At 47.8% G+C, this 23,442-nt stretch overlaps 1 protein-coding gene across 2 annotated transcripts in view; it reads right to left on the reverse strand.

Annotated features, from left to right (window-relative positions):
• MDGA2 (MAM domain containing glycosylphosphatidylinositol anchor 2) overlaps window positions 1-23,442 on the reverse strand; it is a gene marked incomplete at both ends in the record, with an annotated part of 309,300 nt that overhangs the window by 78,411 nt on the left and 207,447 nt on the right. For both annotated transcript variants that reach the window (XM_080345156.1, XM_080345155.1), the window contains one exon: window positions 2,333-2,662. In XM_080345156.1, coding sequence (XP_080201282.1) covers window positions 2,333-2,662 — 330 coding nt within the window. The remainder of the gene's footprint in view (window positions 1-2,332; window positions 2,663-23,442) is intronic.

The raw sequence follows: 23,442 nt of genomic DNA on the forward strand, positions 1-23,442 counted from the left end.
CACCACTCGCTGACCTACTTTATGAAGGGGTGGGGGGGAGGCTGCTAGGGGATTACTTCAGGTCCATTTATGTAAGATACTCAGGATGGAAATCTGTGCCTTTCTGGCTGAAAGTACAAAATGTCAAGGGAAAAAATGTTCCTGCTAAACCAGTGCAAAGCCCAGGATGCCGAGGGGCTGGTGTGTCCCTTGCGCTGCCATGCAGCCCCTTCCAGTGTGCTGGAGGGACAGAGGGGACCCCACTGTCCCCTCCCTCCCCACAGGGTGACACAGCCCCTCCTGCCCACTCCTTGACTCCAGGAGGAACCTCATGCACATCAGAAAGAGAGAATTCTCCCCCAAAGCAGCAAACACACATACAGCACAATACTAACACACCCCTGCAAGTCCTGGCGTCTGGAAAACGCCGTTGTGCCGAGGCCTCATGTTCATAATTACCACAGCAGTAATGAATCTTGATGAATCAGTGATGACCTTCAGGATCACACTGAAACTATTTCGGCTTCTACTTAATCGGGTAATGAAGTAATGCAAATAGGCAGAGTTGCTTTTAAGATGCTAAATAAGACTGACGCTAAGTGCTGCTTTTTCTTCTCCCTTTCTGAGTTTCTTGAGCGTTATGGGACAGTGAATTTCAGAGCGGACATAACTCACCACTGCCTGCAGGAACTGTGACGAGCTCATAGGTACGGCCATCTAATGGATGTTTCCAATAAACCCCATCAATTTCCCAAATGATTCCCCAGCAAGTACAGATAATACAGTGGTTACTGTCCGCCAGATGGGCAACGCACGACTGCACAAACATCACTGTCCACCTCACCCTGGCAAGCAGGTAACGAAGTTTGCGTGGAACTGCCATCCATCATGGCAAACTTGGCTCTTACCCTAAAATAATCCCCTCAGTTCTTTACCTCTTAGTAAGATGTGCATTAATAAGCTTGAAGAACACGTTTCATTAGGCCAAGAGACAGGCTGTTCCCTTGTTCATGAACCTGTTGGTGAGTGTTTCTATCCCTAGGCTCTTCATGTGATAACTGGGGTGGGAAGGGAGCCCAGGAGGTCTCTAGTCCAACCCCAGCTCAAAGCATGGTGAGATGTGAGGGCAGACCAGGCTGCTCAGGGCTTTATAAGGTCTCCAGAACCTCTCAGGATGGAGATTCCACCATGTCTCTGTTTCCCGTTTGGACATCCTCACGAGGAAGAAGTTACTCCTTACATCCACTCTGAACTTCTCATCTCAGCTCATGTCCGTTGGCTCTCACCTTCCCCGTACACATTGCTGCGAAGAGCTCAGCTCCCTCCTCTTGATACATCCCTTACGGGCAGGGGATGGTTGCTGCTGCTGCTCCAGGGCTGTCTCCAAGATGGACAAGACACTCTTGACCACCTTCATGGACTCTGCTGGGCTTGCTTCAGTTTGCTGAAGCCTCTCCGGCATCAGGCGTCCAAAACTGGACACGGTAGCCATTGGTCACCATGCTGCTGCCCACATCTCCTCGCTGCCCCATGAGCAGCCCCAGCCTGGACGCTGCAAGGGAACGGCCCCACAACACCTCCCCAAACTCCTCGCGTATAATAACTAACTAAACAAAACGAGGGGTCTCCTCCTGTCTCTCAAGGTTTATGCATCTACGCCTTACGTTTCAGAGTGGGACACGGCAAAGGCGAATGACATTAATGCTGACTGCTCGTTCATTTATAAACACATAGAATTTGACTCCATCAGTAAACGCAGCTCTGTGCTTCATTTTCCAAACACACCTCGTTGCCCAGTCCACCTCTCCAAACCGTACTAGAAAAGACTGTGTTGAAGGCTTTGCTGAAGTCAAGACAGCTTTCCTTTCCCTCTCCTTGCCCATAAAACCAGTCTGTTTATCACAGCAAGAAACCAGGTTGGGTTGGGCACAATTTGCCTCTAGTGATCCATGCTGGCTGCTTCCATTCACCTTCTGGTCCTTCCCATGGGTTGACATGGCTTCTAGAACATGCTCCCTGACCTTCCCAGGGACCAAAGCAATGATGACTGACCTCTGCTCCCCTGCATCCTTTTGTGTTCTTGGAATATGGTCTAAAATGTCAGTTTTTCCAGTCTTTGGTCCTTTCCAGGGACCAAAGTGCTGATGACTGACCTCTGCTCCCCTGCATCCTTTTGTGTTCTTGGAATACGATCTAAAATGCTAGTTTTTCCAGTCTTGGTTGGATCTCTGATTTGGGTCTGCTTGGACATCCCTGTGGTGAGAAGTGCTCTGCCTATGCACCTTTATTCCATGAGTAAAGTCATAGCTTGCCTATATCGCACTAAAACTGGTATTAAAGAAAGCCTCCTTACCTGTGCTGCTGGAGATGTTGACGTCGATGCTGATATCCGATATGCCACCTCCCTTCAGAGACGCCACGCAGGTGTATGTCCCAAAGTCAGTGAATTTCAAGTCGATGATGTCCAGGTTTGTGGTGCCCGGTGAAACATCGGGGTCAGTCTGTGTGATCACCATCCTCTCCGAGCTCCGCAGGGGACGCCCGTTCTTAAACCAGCTGAAGGTGAGCTCTTCGGATGGGATGGCTTCCACCTGGCAGGAGATTTTCACCTCTCGCCCAATCTGGATGTTGTCATCTTTGTGATATGGGTCAGGGGTGATCCAAAAACGTCCTTTTTTTAAGGCTGAAAGATGCGAGAGAAAAAAAAAATACTATCATGAAGTACAAATTTTGCATATTCAGGCTTTTTGTGCCTGATGATAATAGGACCTGTAGTGACAGGACAAGGGGCAATGGTTTTAAATTAAAGGAGGGTAGATTCAGACTAGATATAAGAAATTGTTGCCCTGAGGGTGGTGAGAGCCTGGCCCAGGTTGGCCAGAGAGGTGGTGGCTGAACCATCCCTGGAGACATCCCAGGCCAGGCTGGACGGGGTCTGAGCAACCTGAGCTGGTGAAGATGCCCCTGTCATGGCAGGGGAATGGGGACCTGGGAAGGTCCTTCAACCCAAACCATCCTGTGGTTCTATGATGCTCAGGAAGTCTCTGAAGCTTCCAACACACACATTTACCACACGGTTAACTCTTTGTAGGGTCAAATCTTAATCAAATATCATTACGGAGTGTAAATTGCTAAAGCACTGTCATTTCCAAAATGAAAAACAGGAAGTCACGTCACCTAAATGAGGCTGAGCTGCTGAAAACTGAAGAGTAACCAAAATAATTCATGAACCTTCAGTGTTATCTGTCTCTGGAGGTATTTACAAGCCCTTCCTCACCCCCATGCTATCAGAGCACTGAGAGAAAACAAGAGATATCTATCTAACATCACTGACACAACCAGTAGTGTCATCTCCAATCCATCTGGAAACAATCGTGGCCATGCAAAATAGCTTTGTGCCAGACGGTTAAACGAGAAGAGGTAAGCGCACGCCTGAGGCTACAGCCTGCGATGGTTTATACACTCGGCTCCTTACCCAGGGCAGCTGGGATGGTTTCCCCATCCCTACAGTTGCCTAGAGGCCGTAACCCCCAAAGAGCAGAGCATTGGTATGGTCTGCTTCAGGTGGGGAAACTACTACCAGTGCCAAAAAGTAATGGGGCTGGAAATACCTCTTTAGGCCTTATCAATAGTCAACAGTAGAAGGATGCTCTTCTGAACTGGAGCGAGTAGAGAGAAGGGAACGGAGCTGGTGAGGGGCTGGAGCACAAGTGTGATGGAGCGGCTGAGGGACCTGGGGGGTTCAGCTGGAGAACAGGAGCTGAGGGGAGACCTTCTGATCTCTGAACTGCCTGAAAGGAGCTTGGAGCCAGGGGGGTCGGGCTCTGCTCCCCAGGAACAAGCGCCAGGAGCAGAGGAAACGGCCTCAAGTTGCGCCAGGGGAGGTTGAGGTTGGATGTGGGAACAATTTCTTCCCCAAAGGGCTGTGGGTGTTGGAACAGGCTGCCCAGGGCAGTGCTGGAGTCACCAGCCCTGGAGGGTTGCACAGATGGACAAGAAGTTCTTAGGAACATGGTTTAGAGGTGGACTTGACAGTGTTAGGTTCATGGTTGGAGTCGATGACATTGAAGGCCTTTTGCAGCCAAAATGCTTTGACGATTCTATGAGATGTAACCCCAAAGGAGAGCCCATCATGAGCACCTTGGTTGCACTTCCTTGGCTGGGTCTTGTCAATGAGGAAAACTCATCCTGTACTTGCAGGAGCGACCTGAAGCTGAAGGTTGAACATAGGACTGAGAGAAGAACATCACCACTGAGAGAGGCACAGATACCCAAGGATCTCTACACTATCCCCCACCATCTTGCTGGTGAGATCAGCATCTTGTCCCGGCATTCCCACATCCATTGCACAGGAGCAAAATATTTCTGCAACTCACTTATCTGTTTTTTCCTTGTCGCTGTTTAAACCAGCACAAAACTATCCAGAAACTCTCACCGTTTACATCAATAAAGTGATTGCTCTGAAGTAGCGTTACTATGATACTTATTTTTGGAAGAGTGCTTCAGACTCAGCCATTAAGTCTTTCAAATACCCATGTATTTTGATGTACTGAATATAAAATGCTACTTATACAATCCCAACATCTCCTTCCCCCTATATATTTGTGCATAAGTATGTATGTATGTTTATATATGCCACCTTCAACTGGAAAGTCCCACAATGAAAACTGCGGTTAGAAATGTTACAAGTGAATACTCAGATTGAATGCAAGAGTTTTCCTCTCCCACTCTACCCCATTCTGCCCTCAGATATTCACACACCTCCAGCCAACCAACCGTGATGTTGTTGCAAATGGCAACGGCTATAAGCTGGGAATTTCCCTGGATCCAGCGCTTTGGGTAACGTGCACTTTGTACTTGCTGCATATAGAAAGTGTACCAATGCCAAATGGAAATGGATGTACGAGCACCAAGGAGGCCAAAGGAGCGCAGTGCGCCGGCTCCCGCACGTCTACGGGTGATGAAAATGCTAATTCAGACTCAATTTTGTCAGCTCGGTAGCTCCTTGAACAAAACAACTCTTTGGAGCTCGCAAATCCCACGCTGAATTAGCACTTCCACAACTTAGCAAAGGATTAACATTTAATTAATAATTAGGAGGGGGTTTTTTCAACGTGGGAAAAGCAGCAGAAAATCTGGCTGCTTGCGGACAGCCCATCACGCGTGGTGTGAGGAACTTCTTCCATTGCACAAGTCTTCATGGAGCATCTCTCGTTCCCTTGCAGGAGCTGCAGCCGGTCCCCCAGGAAGCAGAATTAACACGCACGTTGGTTCAAGAGGATGAACATACATTAAACGACAGCTGGAAACACCACAGCAAGTCATTCCAAACCACGAGCCCAACTTCTTTGTTTGAAAATGGCAGAACAAGCACTGCTTACATACACACAAATGAGCAAATCTATTACGCTGTTTTCAGACAGGGAAAAAGAAAAAGTTAAGTCATGATAGGTATGAGCAGCACATTTCTACCAGAATTAGTTGCAAGTAACCTCAATAAGTTATTTTTATTTCTGAATTTTTCTCCTTTGCGTTGAGTGCTCATAGAGAACATTTCAGCAGTTTCTCATTCCTAGAAAGGGAAAACAAGGTCTAATAGAAAACTCACAACAACTTTAATCCATCCTTAGTTATGACCAGTGGTACATCAGCATCTGCCAGCTCACGTGAACAAACACGCTACATTCATCATTAACAGCCATGAGATCCCTACAGCAAACAATGCAACAACTGTGTAACTACAACCTGCAGTTGAAAGTCAAGGTGCTGGTTTTGTAACCGCCCCATTCACCAAGACGCCACAAACTGCACAGATATCGGCATCTTCTTCTGTCACCAACAAATTCAGCAGAAAATTAGACTTTGAAATACAGTGTTTTTCAGAGTTAAGTACGATCATTAAACAACCCATGTCCATAAATCCCTAATCTCACTTGGCAGCAGAATAAACACAGTGATCTCTACGATTTAGCTGTGTACCTTGGAATTTCTCATGTGCCACCAAAGCACATGAAAATCACCATCCATACCTGGAAGATGTCCCCAAGAAACCAGCCACAGGTGCCAAAAACACGTGATAGCTGCAGGGATGTGGAGCTGGAGGGCAGGGGGAGCAGCATGGGGCCACTTCTCTCTGATGCCGGACTATGGCCAGAACTGTCCCAAGAGCGATCATGTTGAGTTGCTCAATCTTTGGGCCAGAAGTAGCTCAATAATTAGTGTCTCTCATTGGGCTTGCTCCACCATTCATCTGAAAGCAGCTAAAGCACCACAGGGTGCTGCATTGCTAGCATCCCTAGGAAAGAATAAACCTCCCTTCCTAAATCCTGAAAATTAGAGTGGTTGGGGCTGAAGGGACCTCTGCAGATCCCCAGTCCAACCCCCTGCTCACGCAGGGTCACAGAGCAGATCACACAGGTGGGTCCAGGGGGTTTGAATGTCTCAGAGCAGGAGACTCCACACCCGCTCTGGGCAGCCTGGGCCAGGCTCTGGCACCTCCCAGCAAAGACATTTCTCCTCATTCAAACTAGCAGAGGCACCTATGGTGCAAACTCCTCACCTATGGTGCTACAGCATCTTGGGAACTAGAGCTCTTTGTAGGAAATGGTGATTGAAGCTGGAGCTCCCACTCCATACAATCAGACTTCAAATCACTTCACATAGTGGAAACTTCCTGACCTACCACACCTAAAACCCTTCGTGCAGATGAACCACACTCGGGTACGCTGTGATGGAGATGAGGACTCCGTAAGTCAGAGTTTAGAGCTGGCAGAGGCAGGTGGGGCTGGGACGACCCTGCTCAGGTCTTTGAAAGAAAAGTTATTCCAGCGAAAGAGGGCCCCATTAAGCCAGTCTCAGACCCAGAACTAACAGAGTTGCCCTTGGCCAAATGACATGGGGTCAGTAGACCTGTCCAGAGAGACTGCGCCTTCAGCAGGCTTGGGAACACAAAGCTGCTGCTTGTCCTCTTAGATTCACATGTGTTGGATTTGGTCTTCAAAAAGACTTCAGATCCATCTGATTTACACCTTGTGTCATGTGGTGACCTCTTGGGAACACCTGACTTGACAAATCCACCAGGTAACAGAAAAGTGATTTCTATGTGTATTCTGCACATGGGTTTGCACGCACGGTCAAGTGCCATGAAACATGTAGGTTCTTGGACCATAAATTCCAGGCATGTCAAATATATTGAAACACGCAATGGATTGTGACTCTTTTCTCACTGTACTACTGGTTACATCTGAGGCAGCACTGGAAGGTTTCCATGAGGTTAGATATAGCAAATAAAAGAGACACAGGGTTAACCAGCAAACGTGGGAGATGCTGCTGCAGATGTGCCAACAAAGCTGCATCCCAGCAGAGCCTTCAGAACATCATCAACACATAAAGCTATGAAATAGCAGCAAATGTGAAAATAAGGCTGTAACTGCACTCTGAGATCCAGGAAAGTGCCAGTCTTACTCCAAAGAGGCCCCAAAGAACTATGATGTGATCAAATAAAGAAAGATGAAACACTCTTCATCCTCAAACTCCTCACAAAACTGTCTTTGCCCTCCTCACTAATTACAGCTCAAAGTAACAAAACGCATTTCAGTATCTCAACCAAGGTCTATTTGCATTCATCAGGTTAAGTCGTTATCTTCCCACAGCCGCCCGAGCGACCCAAAACGCTCCTCTAATGCATCAAAAGGTTCATATCTCACAAATGCACATTTTGTGACATCTGAATGGCATCAAACACCACAAGTGAATCCATTAGCTGCTGCACTGCTTGCAGGCTTTCACATAACAACTGCTGGCCACTGGCTGGTTCCTGAGCTGGCTCAGGACACTGGGAACGCTCAGCACCATCTCTGCTGCTGTTTGCATGGGCGTGCAGCCCGCGGCAACCACAATATCCAGAACCAGAACTGGGCACATCACTGATTTCAGCCTTCACTGAGCAGCTGGATGCCACGTGAGCTCTGACCTCCACGTCCTCACCACAAGTGGCTTCTACTAATTGTCATCGCTGCCCTTCCCATTTGGTGAAGGCGTGGGAGTGATTTTGTTTTAACCTGTTCCCAGTGAACGAGAACGTCATCTGATAACCGGCCAAGCAGATGGAAAGATCTGCACTTGTCTCACAGAATCTCACCTCATCTGGGTGTTCCTGCTCCATGGGGGGATTGCACTGGATGAGCTTTCCAGGGCCCTTCAACCCCTGACATTCTGGGATTCTGTGATTCTGTGGTCCCTGGCTGGAAGGAGGAGAGGTCGATGCTGGTTTTACTGGGAGTGGAGGTTGTGCTCCCAGACATGGGGACGGCAGCAGGACCGGGCGTATTTCAGCAGTGGAAGGACAATGTCCACCAGGGAACTTCCAGTCTCTGCATTCCTAGGCCAGAACTTGGCAGCGTGTACATGACGCAATATGAGTCAAACAGTGCAGCAGACCCTGTTCGATCCTCAGTTTCACAATAAAGCTGAAAATAAGAGGTTCTGTGTTACTGGTGCATTGTGATATCATGCTGATTATCTATAGGGTTTCAAGCAGAGACAACCATCAAAATAATAGCTCGTTGTTGCTTGTATTCATATTCTATTCATAATAGGTGTTTGACCCTTTACATGCTACACTGAGTTTCATTTGCTGGAAACCTTAACATCCCTTATGAATTTCTTAATATTCTTTAGTTGAAATCAGGCTTCTAGTGGTAATAGTTGAGTGTGTTGCTGAGATTTTGTTTGTGTTTGTGTAGTGGGATAGGTTGTACTTAAGGGGAACATGTGGTGTGAGCAAAGAGGAATTGTGGTATGCAGACCATCATTTTCATGTACTTACTGTTTCAAATGCTGGAACACCTCCTGTGTTCCAGTTTGCACCCATTGCCCCTTGTCCTGTCACTGGTTGTCACCAGCAGAGCCTGGCTCCATCCTCCTGACACTGCCCCTTTCCATATTGATCCCCAGGAATGAGTCCCCCCTCAGTGTCCTCTTGTCCAGCTCCAGAGCCCCAGCTCCCTCAGCCTTTCCTCACACGGGAGATGCTCCACTCCCTGCAGCATCTTGGTGGCTGCGCTGGACTCTCTGCAGCAGTTCCCTGTCCTGCTGGAACTGAGGGGCCACAGCTGGACACAAGATTCCAGGTGTGGTCTCCCCAGGGCAGAGCAGAGGGGCAGGAGAACCTCTCTGACCTACTGACCACCCCCTTCTAACCCACCCCAGGTCCCATTGGCTTCCTGGCCACAAGGGCCCAGTGCTGGCTCATGGTCACTCTGCTGTCCCCAAGACCCCCAGGTCCCTTTCCCCTACACTGCTCTCTAACAGCTCATTCCCCAACTTATACTGGAACCTGGGGTTGTTCCTGCCCAGATTCAAGACTCTACACTTGCCCTTGTTCTATTTCATCAACTTTTTCCCTCACAGTACCATGAGTACATTTGTTGGTTTGGTGGGCTCAGCACCCATGACGCCACTTGTCTCTGGGCACCTAGAACTGGTATTTTGTCAAGTAATGCCAACAGCTTCAGCTCCACACCCAGCTCGCCTCCAAAACTGTTGGGAGTTCTGTGTTTCAGCCGCATCCCCTGGGTCAGACACGGCAGCGACCCCCTCCTACTGCTCAGATGTTCCCCACCTCTAATGTTTCCTTCTCGCATGCATGAAAGAGAATTTGTGCTAATTGGAAAGATTCTTGACTTTATTTTTAAGGCCAAGAAACAGCAAGGAAGAGACCAACGATCTGATCTAAAGTTCACCAGAGTGAATGACGCTCCTTCCACGGTGCTTTGGATTAAGCCCTTTGCCTTGATTTCTGTTGCACATCAAAGGATGAAGAGACAGAAGCAGCACCGCAGGAATGGGTGGCTTGCAAAGCGAGCTGCAAACCCATCTTCACTCCCTAGAAACCGCAGTCTGTTCATCCAGACATCGGCTCCTTGCTTTGAAAGACTGAGAAGCCACTCTCCAGGTTACTGCTGTGATCTTTGTCCCCAAAGATGATTACCGGGGTGATTCATTGGTCCTTCAGAGAGATATACGGTGGGCGGCGCGGAAAGAAAGTCAACCCCTATCACACCAGGTCCCTCATCTCCTCAGTCTTCTGGATGGGAAAAGCAATCCTGCTTTCGCACGACCGCGATTCAAAACGTCCGCAGCCTTGCAACGAAGATTTTGGATAGTTGCTAAAAGACTTGTAGAATGTATTCATAAACCTGGACCTTTTTCCCAACCTGCCGGGACATCCCAAGAAGCCACCGCGGCCGCTCGCACTCGCAAGGTTTTGTGGGGGGAAATGAAAACTCACCTTCCTGCCCCTCGAGGAGCAATGTGGGGGTTTTGCTTGTCTGAGCCCCCGCTCACCTCTGCCGGGCTTGACGAACCAGCTTTGTAATATAGATAAATACAGCAGCCGCTTAAACACACCAGTGCGACATACAGAATGGATGTGCTTAATATACGTGGTGGAAGCACCTGGGTGTGCTTTGGTGGATTCCATGAGAACACACGATCTTTACTAAATTGTAGGTAGCTCATCAGTGAGAAACAAGGAAAAAACAAAATTACTTAATTCACTGCCATTAAAGGCACAAAAATGTATAGAAGTACATTGAGTGGTGTTTTACTGCAGGAATTTACATTCCCTTAAAATAATCTGTTTCAAACATAAAACAGCAGAGAAAAAGCCCCATTTCAACTTCCATCATTACGCTGATACGTCATTTCTGTGACTTGAGCTTTGCCACATTACAACAACACATGTAACTAATTACAAAGCAATCACGAACTTGGACTAATACGCAGAATGCACGAAACAAAGGCATCCTGGAAGCTGCGGTGTGGTCCCTATTGTCTGCTTCCTTTGTTTTTATGCCCAAGTCCAGCATAAATGGATCTCTACTAAATTAAAGTCACCCCCTCTGAAGGAAGAATGATGGAAATCCCTCTCTGTTTCTTTCTCCATTGACACATCCACCTCTATTGAATCAACAGCAGCAAAACAAAGTTCCCACCATAAACTCCAAAGAAACACTAAGTCTCTGTTTATTTTGGCCATGAGCACAAAGCTGCATTGTCTTTAATATTCTACAGGATATTGCCTTAAAGTATATCATCAAACAGCTAAGCTGATGGAGACAATTTAAGGATTGTCCAAAATATCTTTCTAACTGGTGAATACCACGGTGTGGTATTATACAGTATATACAGTGTGGTGTATATAAACTTCATCCACACCTTCTGACGTTATTTTGTCTATGAGGAACACTGAAAACTCAAGTTTGCTTTTGCCAACCAACAAGGAAAATAATGAAAAGAAAATAATTCAGTATTATGGTCCTCTGGTCCAATTCTAAAAGAGAAGAGCAAACCCATACTCCATGTAACAGAGTTTGCAGATACCAGCTCTCCATGATGAAAGTCTATTTGATGGGGATGTCGGTACAGCCTGCACATCAATTCTGGACATAGACAGAACTTGTGTTCCTTTGTGATAAATGGTTATCATCCATCACATTCAGCATCGTTACGGACACGGAACCATGTATGGAAAATGTCAATAACAAGCAGGAGATGGGAGTTACAACCTGATGTTTTGAGGCCGCACTGTTCTGCTGTGACCATCACAGCCACATCTGGGCTTCATGTCCAAACACACCTGAGATCCAGCCTGGACATGCCAGGGGTGCAAAGCTTCGCTTTGGTGAGGCTGGATCTCAGGATGTGCTGGTGGGTTTGAGTTTGGAGCCGGGGTGCCTCGTGGGCAATAAAGAAGAGGAGGCTTTACTGATGGGATGCAGTTGTTGAATGGTTGGATACAAAGTCCAAATACAGAGGTACTTATAGAAGATACATTTCAAAAAAGGCTAAAATATATGGTTAAATGCTCATACATCTGCTGGCCACTAATTAAAATAACAGATAAGGAAAAGAAAAGCCGCGGTTGACAGTTCCATCTGCTTGTCTTCATTGTCACCATGTAGCAAGCACTTCAGGCACACCAGCAGCCTTGGTGCCTGAGCTCATCCCTCTGGGTACCCCGAGGCTTCTCAAAGTCCTTCTGTCTCCTTCTCTCATTTCTCCCCTTTGATTTTTCGTGCTATTCTAACACACAGCTGCTATAATCACGGCGTTTGTGGGGGTTTTGATCAAAGAGTGACTGCGGGGCAATGGACACCTCTTTGCATCCAACTTGTGCTCTTCATCTCCAAACAACCCTGAGACCCATGTCGTGGTTGAGACAGGCAAACGACATGGACCAGGTTCTTTCAAGATGAAAGTAACAGATGCCATTTATTGCTACAAGTGCATTTTTAAACAATTCTACCAGTTCATGTGTCTCTTCACTATTGGTTACAAGCTACAGCACTAACATCTCATTGGTTAATTTTGCTATCATCTATGTTATTCTCCTATCCCCTTCTCTCTCACGGGTCCATCTCTCCTCTCTCCGGATACTCCTTTACTCCCATCCTTCTCAAGGGTAAATCTTCATATCTCAAGGCTGATCTCTACTCTCATATTTTCTGTCAAGGATTCCACAGACCCGCTGCAGTTTCCCACAGACCCATCCTGCTCCACAGGTCTCAAGAAGCTGCCCTGGGGTGTTCAAACTGGGTCTCAAGTAGTAAGTCATGGTAGCTATGGCCTGCAGGGTTTGCAGATCCACCATACGGACCAAAGCAGGGCACGTTTCCCTGTGTGTCAGTAAGAACAGCCACCCTCCCTGCTTATTCTTGAAACCAAACAAAGCACTAAACTCCCCAGAAAACCAAAATTGTGCAAATCCGCCAATACGTGCTTCATCTTCCAGCCAGTTAATAGGACCCAGAAACTCCCAGAGCGACCACCTTGTGTCCAGCCACGGGCTTCACCTTCTTCTCTTATAGAAAAGCTGAAGTGGTTGAGAAGAAAGTGGATGGGACAGAGCCCTCAACATCTGCATAGCCCGCAGCACTGCTGGAATGAGATCCTCCAGGTCCCGCCAGCTTGTCTGCACAGCGGTGGCATCTACGTTGTTCTGTGCTATTCAGATGAACTCTTGGCTGGTGGGAATCACCGGCTCTGCCAAGGGCAGCATCACACTGTGCTTTTATTCCTCCTCTAGCAGGGAAATCTCACTTCACGGTTCATCTCTATAGCCCCGTAACCGCTTGCTCCACGGCAGGATAACGGTGACAAAGTTCTGCTGTTCCCTATAGTCACCTTTCTATCCAAAACCAGACTTGCTAAAAACAAGACACATATTCTCAGCATTTCACCAACAGTTCATTTTGCTTCTGTCAACATGGCTTTAGTTTGAAGTTTAAAACCTTAACCGTCAGTCGCTATCGGAACAATTAAGTTGTCAAGCGTCTTCTGCTAGCGCATCTCCAACCTTTTTTTAATATCAAGTAATTATTTGGCACTTGCAAGACCAGATGCATTCACATTTTCAATTTAAATGCAAATACTGTGGAGAGGTTTCAAGTTTTGTCTCTATTTTTATAAATGCTGCTAATTTTTAAAGGAAAATGATTTATTATTGCGGAGATGCCGTGTGGCAGATGTCTGTTTTCACCTGTGCTCTACTTCATTAGCTTCTAGTTCTTTAACTGCTTTGCTTTAGAAGGAAGGGGAGAGGTATATTTCTTTGTAATGAAGATTTCAGTTTACAAGCTACTCGGTGTAGGATGCATTAAATAGATGAAGCTGAGATCAAAGCAGGTGAAGCACAGCATGGTTTGTCTTCTAACTGCTTCAGAAGTAGATACTCAAGAGAGAGGAAGAGGAGAGGAAGAGGAAGAGAGGAGGAGGAGAGGAGGAGGAGAGGAGGAGGAGAGGAGGAGGAGAGGAGGAGGAGAGGAGGAGGAGAGGAGGAGAAGAGGAGGAGGAGAGGAAGAGGAGAGGAAGAGGAGAGGAAGAGGAGAGGAGGAGGAGAGGAGGAGGAGTGGAAGAGGAGAGGAAGAGGAGAGGAAGAGGAGAGGAAGAGGAGAGGAAGAGGAGAGGAAGAGGAGGAGGCGAGGAGGAGGAGAGGAAGAGGAGGAGGCGAGGAGGAGGAGAGGAAGAGGAGAGGAAGAGGAGAGGAAGAGGAGGAGAGGAGGAGGAGAGGGAGAGGAGGAGGAGGAGAGGGAGAGGAGGAGGAGGAGAGGGAGAGGAGGAGGAGGAGAGGAAGAGGAGGAGAGGGAGAGGAGGAGGAGGAGAGGAAGAGGAGGAGAGGAAGAGGAGGAGAGGAGGAGGAGAGGAAGAGGAGAGGAAGAGGAGAGGAAGAGGAGAGGAAGAGGAGAGGAAGAGGAGAGGAAGAGGAGAGGAGGAGGAGAGGAGGAGGAGGCGAGGAGGAGGAGAGGAAGAGGAGAGGAAGAGGAGGAGAGGAAGAGGAGGAGAGGAAGAGGAGGAGAGGAAGAGGAGGAGAGGAAGAGGAGGAAAGGAAGAGGAGGAGTGGAAGAGGAGAGGAGGAGGAGGAGAGGAGGAGGAGGAGAGGGAGAGGAGGAGAGGGAGAGGAGGAGGAGAGGAAGAGGAGGAGAGGAAGAGGAGGAGAGGAAGAGGAGGAGGAGAGGAAGAGGAGGAGAGGAAGAGGAGGAGAGGAAGAGAGGAAGAGGAGGAGAGGAAGAGGAGAGGAGGAGGAGGAGAGGAGGAGGAGAGGAAGAGGAGGAGAGGAAGAGGAGAGGAGAGGAAGAGGAGAGGAGAGGAGAGGAAGAGGAGGAGAGGAAGAGGAGAGGAGAGGAAGAGGAGAGGAGAGGAAGAGGAGAGGAAGAGGAGAGGAAGAGGAGAGGAAGAGGAGAGGAAGAGGAGAGGAAGAGGAGAGGAAGAGGAGAGGAAGAGGAGAGGAAGAGGAGAGGAAGAGGAGGAGAGGAAGAGGAGGAGAGGAGGAGGAGGAGAGGAAGAGGAGGAGAGGAAGAAGAGGAGAGGAAGAGGAGAGGAAGAGGAGAGGAAGAGGAGAGGAAGAGGAGAGGAAGAGGAGAGGAAGAGGAGGAGGGGAAGAGGAGGAGGGGAAGAGGAGGAGGGGAAGAGGAGAGGAGAGAAATTCGGGTGGGTATTCAAAATACTGAGGTGGGAACGGAACTCGGGACATTTCCAGAGCGATGTCCTGCTCAAAGCAAAGCAGGGCCTGAGCTGAGCTCAGCCCAGGTTGTCCAGGGCCTGCAAACCTCCATGGTGGAGACATTGCCCAACCTGCGGCTGCCTCCTTGTGCAAACCCGGAGCGGTCCCGGTGCCGTCACAGCAGTACAAAGCTGCTCTGGGTCCCCCAGCCCAGCCCCAGCCGCGCTCACCTCGCTCGGCAAGCACAGGCAGGCAAGGACTCAAACATCAACGTGGGTACACAAGGGTGAAACAGCAAATATAAAGAAGGAACAAAGGCTGATGAATAAGAAGGGGTGACAAATTGACAGCTGGCATTTAGTACTTTCTGAAACTCCCAAACAGAAAAAAAAAAAAGATTAAAAAAGCCCTAAATTTCTATTATGCTACAAAATGCATACAAATCCCCAATTCGGGGAAGCTGACGCACTCCCCGGTGGGCTGTGCACTTGCCAAACAAATTATACATCCTCTGAACATTGCAGCTGGGTGTTTCCCAGGGCCAAGGCCTTTATCATGTTTAATTCTTGTGCCAAAGCTGTCAAAAAAAGCCTTGCTGAGTTTTCCTGAGTGCCCACAAGGAATATATTGTAAATCTTCACTCTTCTCTTTGCCCACACGCTGCAAATTAAACCCAGCACTTGCCTTTCTTCCAAAAGCCAGAGCAAACCAGCAAACCCCCCGTTTGCAAGGTTTCCGCACCAAATTGTCCCCATCTCCTGCGTCTTGTGTGGCTGCGGAGCTTCACCCCACTGCAGGATTTCATTAGCGCCTGGATTTGTTCCAACGTGGGTGCATTTCCCTTCAACACTTGGTTTCTAAATGCCTCAAAAATTAATCAGGGTCGTACAAAACTTTCCAAAACGATTTGTCGGACTGGGCAGAGACCAACCAACCTCATTCCCAGTTGCCTGATACAATACAAGCGCGCGCCTTAAAACACATCTCAGGGTCAAAGCACCTTCTGCCGGGGTCGGAAGGAGCCAGATGGAACGCAAACCATCTCCCGAAATCCCTTCTGAGATACCCGTGTGGTACGTGCTGCCGAACAGGCACCACCGGGTGTTTTGTGGAGCAACAAACATATCTAAAACAATCAAATCTCTGTACACAAAAACTTCTGGGAAGTCCTCGTGAAAGGGCAGAAGAATCAATAAACCATGCACATTTTTCTATGGAAGCATTTTATGAACTCATCCGTGATCCAGCCCAGCCTGGGAGAGAGCCCGTGTGCCCGAGACTGCTCTTGCAGATGAGAAAGATAAATGGACTTATAAAACTCTGAAGCTCAACTTTCTCACACATTCGTTCTCAGAGCTGTAAACTTTTAGGATAGCGCACTGGTAACGTGTGATTGTAGCAACATACTGCAAGATCAGGTTTTCCAGCCTAAAACCTGTCTCATTGACATCTCACTCACAGGGTGCGTCTCTTGGTGGAAGAATCACAGTTGGCTGGTATTATTCTTTTGGAATAAAGTGTCCTCATGCTCAAAAAACCAAGTAAATTGCTTAAGATTAAGAAATTGTTCCTAAATCCAACCTCAACCTCCCCTGGCGCAGCTTGAGGCCGTTTCCTCTGCTCCTGGCGCTTGTTCCTGGGGAGCAGAGCCCGACCCCCCTGGCTCCAAGCTCCTTTCAGGCAGTTCAGAGATCAGAAGGTCTCCCCTCAGCTCCTGTTCTCCAGCTGAACCTCCAGGTCCCTCAGCCGCTCCATCACACTTGTGCTCCAGCCCCTCACCAGCTCCGTTGCCTCCTCTCCACTCGCTCCAGCACCTCAAGGGTTTCTTGGCATGAGGGGTCCAGAACTGAGCACTGGATGCTTGAAGAGACAATCAAGAGATTGTATGACCACAGGTGGAGCTGGCCATAGAACAGATGAGATGAAACGAATGCCTGGGGGATAAAGACAGCTGGATTGGATAACCCAGAAAAGGCCCTTCTAGACTATGAATTTCACAACCTTGGCACTCTGATGAAATCACTCTTGGTTTCTAGTCTGCCCCAAGGAAAGCACGACCATCAATGGGTGATAAAGCCCAGCACGGGGGCTGCTGCAGTTCCACCCTCCTGGAGCACCCCATGGACCTCGTCACTGCTGGTGACCTGCAGCCCACACCAACACAGCTCCACGCGCCCACACAGGCCCTCGTTAGGAAGTCAATGGTGATCATCACTTCTCTGTGGTGTAGTAATGTCTGTTTTGTGCATACAGATAGTTGCCAAGGCCTTGGGTATTCTCCAGCCATGAGAAAAGCACCAGTACCACCAGTCTGCTGTGAGACCTGCCCAGAACACAGACAGAGGGGGAAATAATGAAGGGAAACAAAGGTCCTTCTGCTCGTTGCACAGAAAATCCAACATTTATGCTTGGAGTCGACATCCCCAACCAGTGCTGCACCGACACCAGTGACACCAGCAAACCACACGACAACTGTCACCAGGGCCGCTAAAACCCAATTTCCACCTCTTGGATAAGACTTGGGGGCTTCGCCTCCGTTCTGGCACTTGAAGAGGTGAGAGCAGGGGTGCGGATGTACAACCAGACACCCATCGTTATCCCTTATGTGATCCAAAGCTCTAAACCAACTGGGGAAATTCCTAAATGAAGCTCCGGGATGAAGAGCCATTGCAGGACGGCAGCTGGGTGAGCAGGTGTGTGAGAACGGACGGCAGTAATACCACATTACAGGATTTTCTTTTTTAAATCTATCACAAAAGCAATAAAAATTTCATTTATTTCACAATCTGCGTCTTTTTTTTTAATCTTCTTTTCAGTAATCAGCACTACACAGTTCACATGCATTTTTAAAGGCATAATGGCATAGGTGCTTTCAGCAATCTCAGCCTTCAAATGCATTTCCCCAGAGTGCTTTTTGTTCAGCAAAAGCTTTTGTGCTCATGTCGAGCACAGGTCACTTAAAATTATTATTTTATATTTAAACTGACAGGGAATCCCACCCCTTTGAAAAATTAACTCCAGACATTACGTTGCTTCTTCACAGAAGGGAAAAGTTGCACAGTCGGAGTCAATTGGCATTAAAAGCCCCCATTGCAGTCACAATGGAATCTATTTAAAGCGGGTAATGGGAGAATCTGCTGACGAGGCAACAAATCTGAGCTGGCGCTGACACCCAAATCATTTCGGTGCTCTGTACTTTAAGACCTGGCTCTACCTGTTCCCCATCTGAGGCTCAGGTGTCCTTCAAATACGCAACCCAGCAGTTTTTGCTCTCTTGGTGGATGGAGGAGACACCTCACATCCTTCAGCTTTAAAAGTCTTTAATTTTTCATTGACATATTGGCAGCTACAGTGAGGTTTTATTTCCATTATCCCATTTGCGGTGTCTTTGGAGCATTTGTTCTGAGTATCCAGCTTGAGTCATGTTTGAAAATGTATCATTTTCTAGAAGACGTGATTATCTTGATTCCTACCTCTTTTGACATTTCCAATTGTCACCCCAAATCTGTACAGCAGCGTGACGATCATGCTTTTATCTAGTATTTTAAGGATTACAAGGCCAAAATTACCGTTTCTCTAATGCTTTTTGCTTTAAAGGAGTAAAATAACCTCCAAGAGCAAAGTCTAACAGATCCTCAGGCTAGAAGAGTTTCCTGGGACGTGGGATAAGCTGGATGGTCAACGTCCCATGCCAGACCAAGGCGAGGAACCGGGCCTGGGGTCCCATCACAGGTGACACCACCTCTACCTACCAAGGCCCAGCCAACAAGGCCAAGTCCTCCCTGCACAGCTGGGCATGAGTGGGACATGGAGAAGTGTCCGTATCACCAGGCGTGTTGGCCCAAGGGCTGCAAGTCAACTAAGTTCTAATTCTAATCAACACAATATCCATAGGAAGACTGATTAGCATTTACCTCTCGTTGAGCCCGACAGAGAGATATGGTGACAAATTCACGATGAAAGCAATTTAACAGCAATATTTTGGGTGGGAAAGAACTTGGAAGCAAGTGCACCAGATTTCCCCCATCCTGGCTTTCATGACAAACGATTTCCATCACATCAGAACAACATGTTTTTTCCTCTCCCATAGAAAAACCAGAACATCCTCCAAACAAGCTCAGCAAAAAGTACACACATGAGGCATGGGAGGTTTTATTCTCTTTTAAGAAAAGGAGAAAAGTATCGAGTTTTTCCAAGAGGAGTCAAGATTCCCTCAGAGCAGCCTCTGCTTTCTAATGGTTTGTCAAGACATACATTCTGGGAAGCCGATGCAATCATCAGTCTGAGAGCAGGACGTGAAGACGCCACTGATGAGAACACCCACCAATACTCAAATGCCAGCAGACTCGCAATCATTTAAAGAACTCATTAATCTAAAGAAAATACTGAGAAAGAAACTTTCATAATTAGAATCAGTGAGCAGCCAGCTTGGCTGAAATAGAAGAGAATTTCTTCTTTCTCTGGTTTGACCTGAGACACCTCAATGGGTGACAATGCCCCTGATGGAATGAGTTATTTTGCAATAACTTTGGGTGCAGTTAACACGATAACGGCGTTCTTTAAAATGGATGTATTTCACAAAATCTCACTAAAACCTCGACAGGTAAGCAGCACACGGTCAGCTCTGGTGAGCTCCTGTTCAAAACAAATGCAGGAAATAAAAGCTATTGCATGACACCTGCGCCTCTTGAGGAACCGCATCATGGTACCCAAAACAATTTCTCTCTATCATCGCACCTCATTTATAATTATTTTTAAGTTATACAGGCCAAAAGAGAAAGAAAAATAAAACATTTAAAGACTGTTATGCCTAAATGGGTTCCTGACTGCAATGGCAGCTTTAGTGTGGTTTTTTTGTTGTTTTAAGAACAAACATCTTCCATCCCAATGCTCACTGGAAGGGGAGGCGTTCAAGCGACAGTGGAAGAACAGAGAACATATTAAACGCTTATGCATATTTGGAAGCTTCCAGATAAATCTTGGGAGCTGACAAATGGAAAGCAACACCCTAACCCACTCCAGGTACCATTGGCTTCCTGGCCACAAGGGCCCAGTGCTGGCTCATGGTCACCCTGCTGTCCCCAGGACCCCCAGCTCCCTTTCCCCTACGCTGCTCTCTAATAGGTCATTCCCCAACTTACACTGGAACCTGGGGTTGTTCCTGCCCAGATTCAAGACTCTACACTTGCCCTTGTTCTATTTCATGACATTTTCCCCGCCCAGCTCTCCAGCCTGTCCAGGTCTCTGATGGCAGCACAGCTTCCAGTGTCACCACTCCTCCCAGCTCGGTGTCACCAGCAAACTTGCTGATAGTCACTCTATTCCCTCGTCCAAATCGTTAATGAATGTATTGAATAATACGGCTCCAGCACTGCCCCTGAGGCTCTGCACTGGATACTGGCCTCAACTGGACTCTGCCCCATTGACAACCTGCAGAAGCGGAGAACGCTCATTACTAGTTATTTACACCCTGGCGAGGCAGAGACCTCACAGCACTTCCACATGGGCATGTTTGGACCATCTCTCAGGTGATATAAATATTCTCCCAAGCCGCCATATCTGGCCATCTTGCCATTTCTCTCTATTTATCCCCATTTTCGAAGGGTCTCGGAAAAGACGGATGGAGGAGACAGAGCTGACCCGAACACACCGCGGTGTCACGCCAGTGCTGAACCTGCTCTTTAAACAGCCTCATCTGCTGCCTCTGCTGCTTCCTGACCCACATAATTCCTGACTTCCAAAAAGAATAAATTACTTTTCTTACTCATTTACTTACTTCTGTTTCTTTTTGAGGATGCTCTCTGGTTGCAGATTGTCCTGGTTTTGTTAAAACCAAGACCAGCTCTCTGTTAGTGACTTTGCTACCAGCTCAGTTCTTTAGGTGGCTGCGCTGTTCTGAGTTTAGCTGCATATTTCTCCTGGGATGCTGCACTCGGTGCTGATCAGAGACCAATGGGATGCTGAACAACTCGTGTTCAGATTTATTACTATGGGAGCCAAGACAGACTGATGAGTTTTCCCCCGTTCTGCTGTGAGAGGAGTGTGTTTGAGGAGGGGGGGATGGAACAGGTGACCAGAACTGACCAACGGAAGTATTCCATCCCATAATCGCCCTACCCCCTATATAAGAGGGTGATCATGAGGGTCACACTCTCTTGGACCATGGCTGGTATCTAGAGAGGACCCTGTCTGTCTGTCTGTCTGTGATCCACAGGCCTCAGGCCCTGCATCCTGCAAACAGGTTCTGGGTTGAGAGTTCGGGAGGGACCCAGGAGTTCAGGGGGACCCAGGAGTTCGGGAGGGACCCAGGAGTTCGGGGCGCCTGGCCTGCAGCTGCTGGAGCCGCCAGCTCCGCACGCCCAGCTCTGCTGCTGCAGTGACGTCAACTCCACATTGAGCACTTGAGACTGGTTTTGCACATTTTGTATATATATTCTCTATTTATTAGTAGCATTAGTAAAACCCTTTAAAACTCTCCAACTTGCAGTCTCAGTCTCTCTTCCTCTCCCCTTATCTTCCTCATCATCTTTCCAATCTAAGGGCAGGGGCAGTGGGAGGTGAGGGGATACCAGGGAGTGTCTGCTGTGGCTTATTGCCGCCTTGCCTTAAACCTTGAGACAGATTATTTTTGTGTTAATTATTTTTAAATGCATGGCAGCCGTATGGCACCACTCACAATGAGTTCAATGTGCTGGGTTGTCACAGAGACAGGAAAACGCCCAGGAAAAGAACATTATAAAACCAAGAGTTGCTGGCGGTAAGGCAGCATCATGGAATGGCACACGTACAGCAAGGGCACGTGTAGATAAATGCACAGTGAAATTTAGTGCATTTTAAATGGAACCAATTTCACCTGAGTCCTGACGGTGCTTTGAAACAACTTTACATTTCTGGCTGGGTGAAATTAGGGGATTATTGTCTAATCCTGGCCTGGTTGTGCAGCTGCCGGAAGATGGGAACTCCATTTACCAAACGCTTCTCGGATACAAATTTCTCTGTTATTTCCCTCCTAAACTCAGTATCAATTTAGTAAAGATAAATCAACCAAGACTGGAATAAAGATGTTTTTTCCTAAAAGACAGTTTTTCCCCTTTAGCAGAAATACTACGGGGAAATGCTGGCAGGTAGCAATGCACGGGGCTAGGAGAGCGCTGTGCTTCGTTTATTTAATGGGTCGCTCCTCGTCGCGGTCCCTATTAGAATTAACAGGGCCACACAGCAGAGGAGAGAAAGAAAAAACGCACCTCACATGCTTTAATGGTATTTTGTTGAACATCTCGCAGCTCCTGGGCATCTCATAGACACCGTCTTCTAGAAATAAAAGCGTGAGGGCGTATTATTATGCTGTGACTCATGAAATGTGTATGTGCAGGGAGTGAGGGGCTCTGGCTTTTCCTCTGGGCTCTGCGGTGCCGGGTCAATTAAAATACTCAGATTTCTTTTCACACACAGATTGTCTTTTCCCTTTGCTTATTCCGAGCGTGCGTTTCGCTCGCGTGTCCCCTTCGCCAGCTCAGCGCCGCTGTAAATCACAGCAAATGGCAGTCGATGCGGTGTTCCTGAAATGCGGCATCTTGACGACAGCACCCCGGAGTCAAATGTCAGAAATTCAAATGGAAATACCGTATTACAAATAAATCCGGGGATGTCTCCTGATAAACCTCTGCGGACCTGGGCTGACGCAATGTTCCCTCCCTGACCCCTGCACAGAAATAGCTTCTCATTCCTCGTCCTGCTGAAGAGCGTGATATGTTGGGCAATAAGAAGTGAACAGGGGTTATGGCTCTCATAAAATATTCACACCACTGGCTCCTTATACAGCAGTTTCTCCTGAGTATGATTAATCACCTGCTATTATTTAAGTTCCTATAAAATGGGAGCTTATGTTTCTCTACCATTCGGAGATTAGATTATAGAAAATTGGTTTCAGATGAACTGTTTAGTTCAGGTAGATTAATCCACTCTGATGATGCCCATCAGGCAATCGAACTCCTTCTCCAAACCAAGCGCCCATGTCCCCGGGGTTATCCAGAACACGATAAACAAGCGGGGAGAGTTTCCCTCCACCTGGCAGTAATTGTTCTGCAAGTACTCTTCTCTCACTTTTATCTCAGACAGACATTTATCCCACTATTCAGTATAATTAAAGCATAAGTACTAATCTAAAGCTCCTACCCGGGGAGCAAGTCGTCTGATGGCAGCAGATTCACAGCGTGCACAGCAACCTGAATTTCAATAACACGTTCAGCCGATGAGGAGGAAGATGAAGGTGAAGTGGGTAATGACATCTCCAGGAGCGTGGGATGCGTTTGCTGCCAGGACAGCGTGTCACAGGCAATGTCCAGGAAAGACGGTGCCCTTTGTAGACCATTTGTCCCCGGTGCGGATGGGAGAGCTGCTGCACCTCTACAATACGAAGGGGCACCATGCCACTCATGTCCCAGCTAAGACATTTGAGC

Source organism: Nesoenas mayeri (assembly GCF_963082525.1).
Source record: "Nesoenas mayeri genome assembly, chromosome: 5".
Taxonomy (NCBI): domain Eukaryota; kingdom Metazoa; phylum Chordata; class Aves; order Columbiformes; family Columbidae; genus Nesoenas; species Nesoenas mayeri.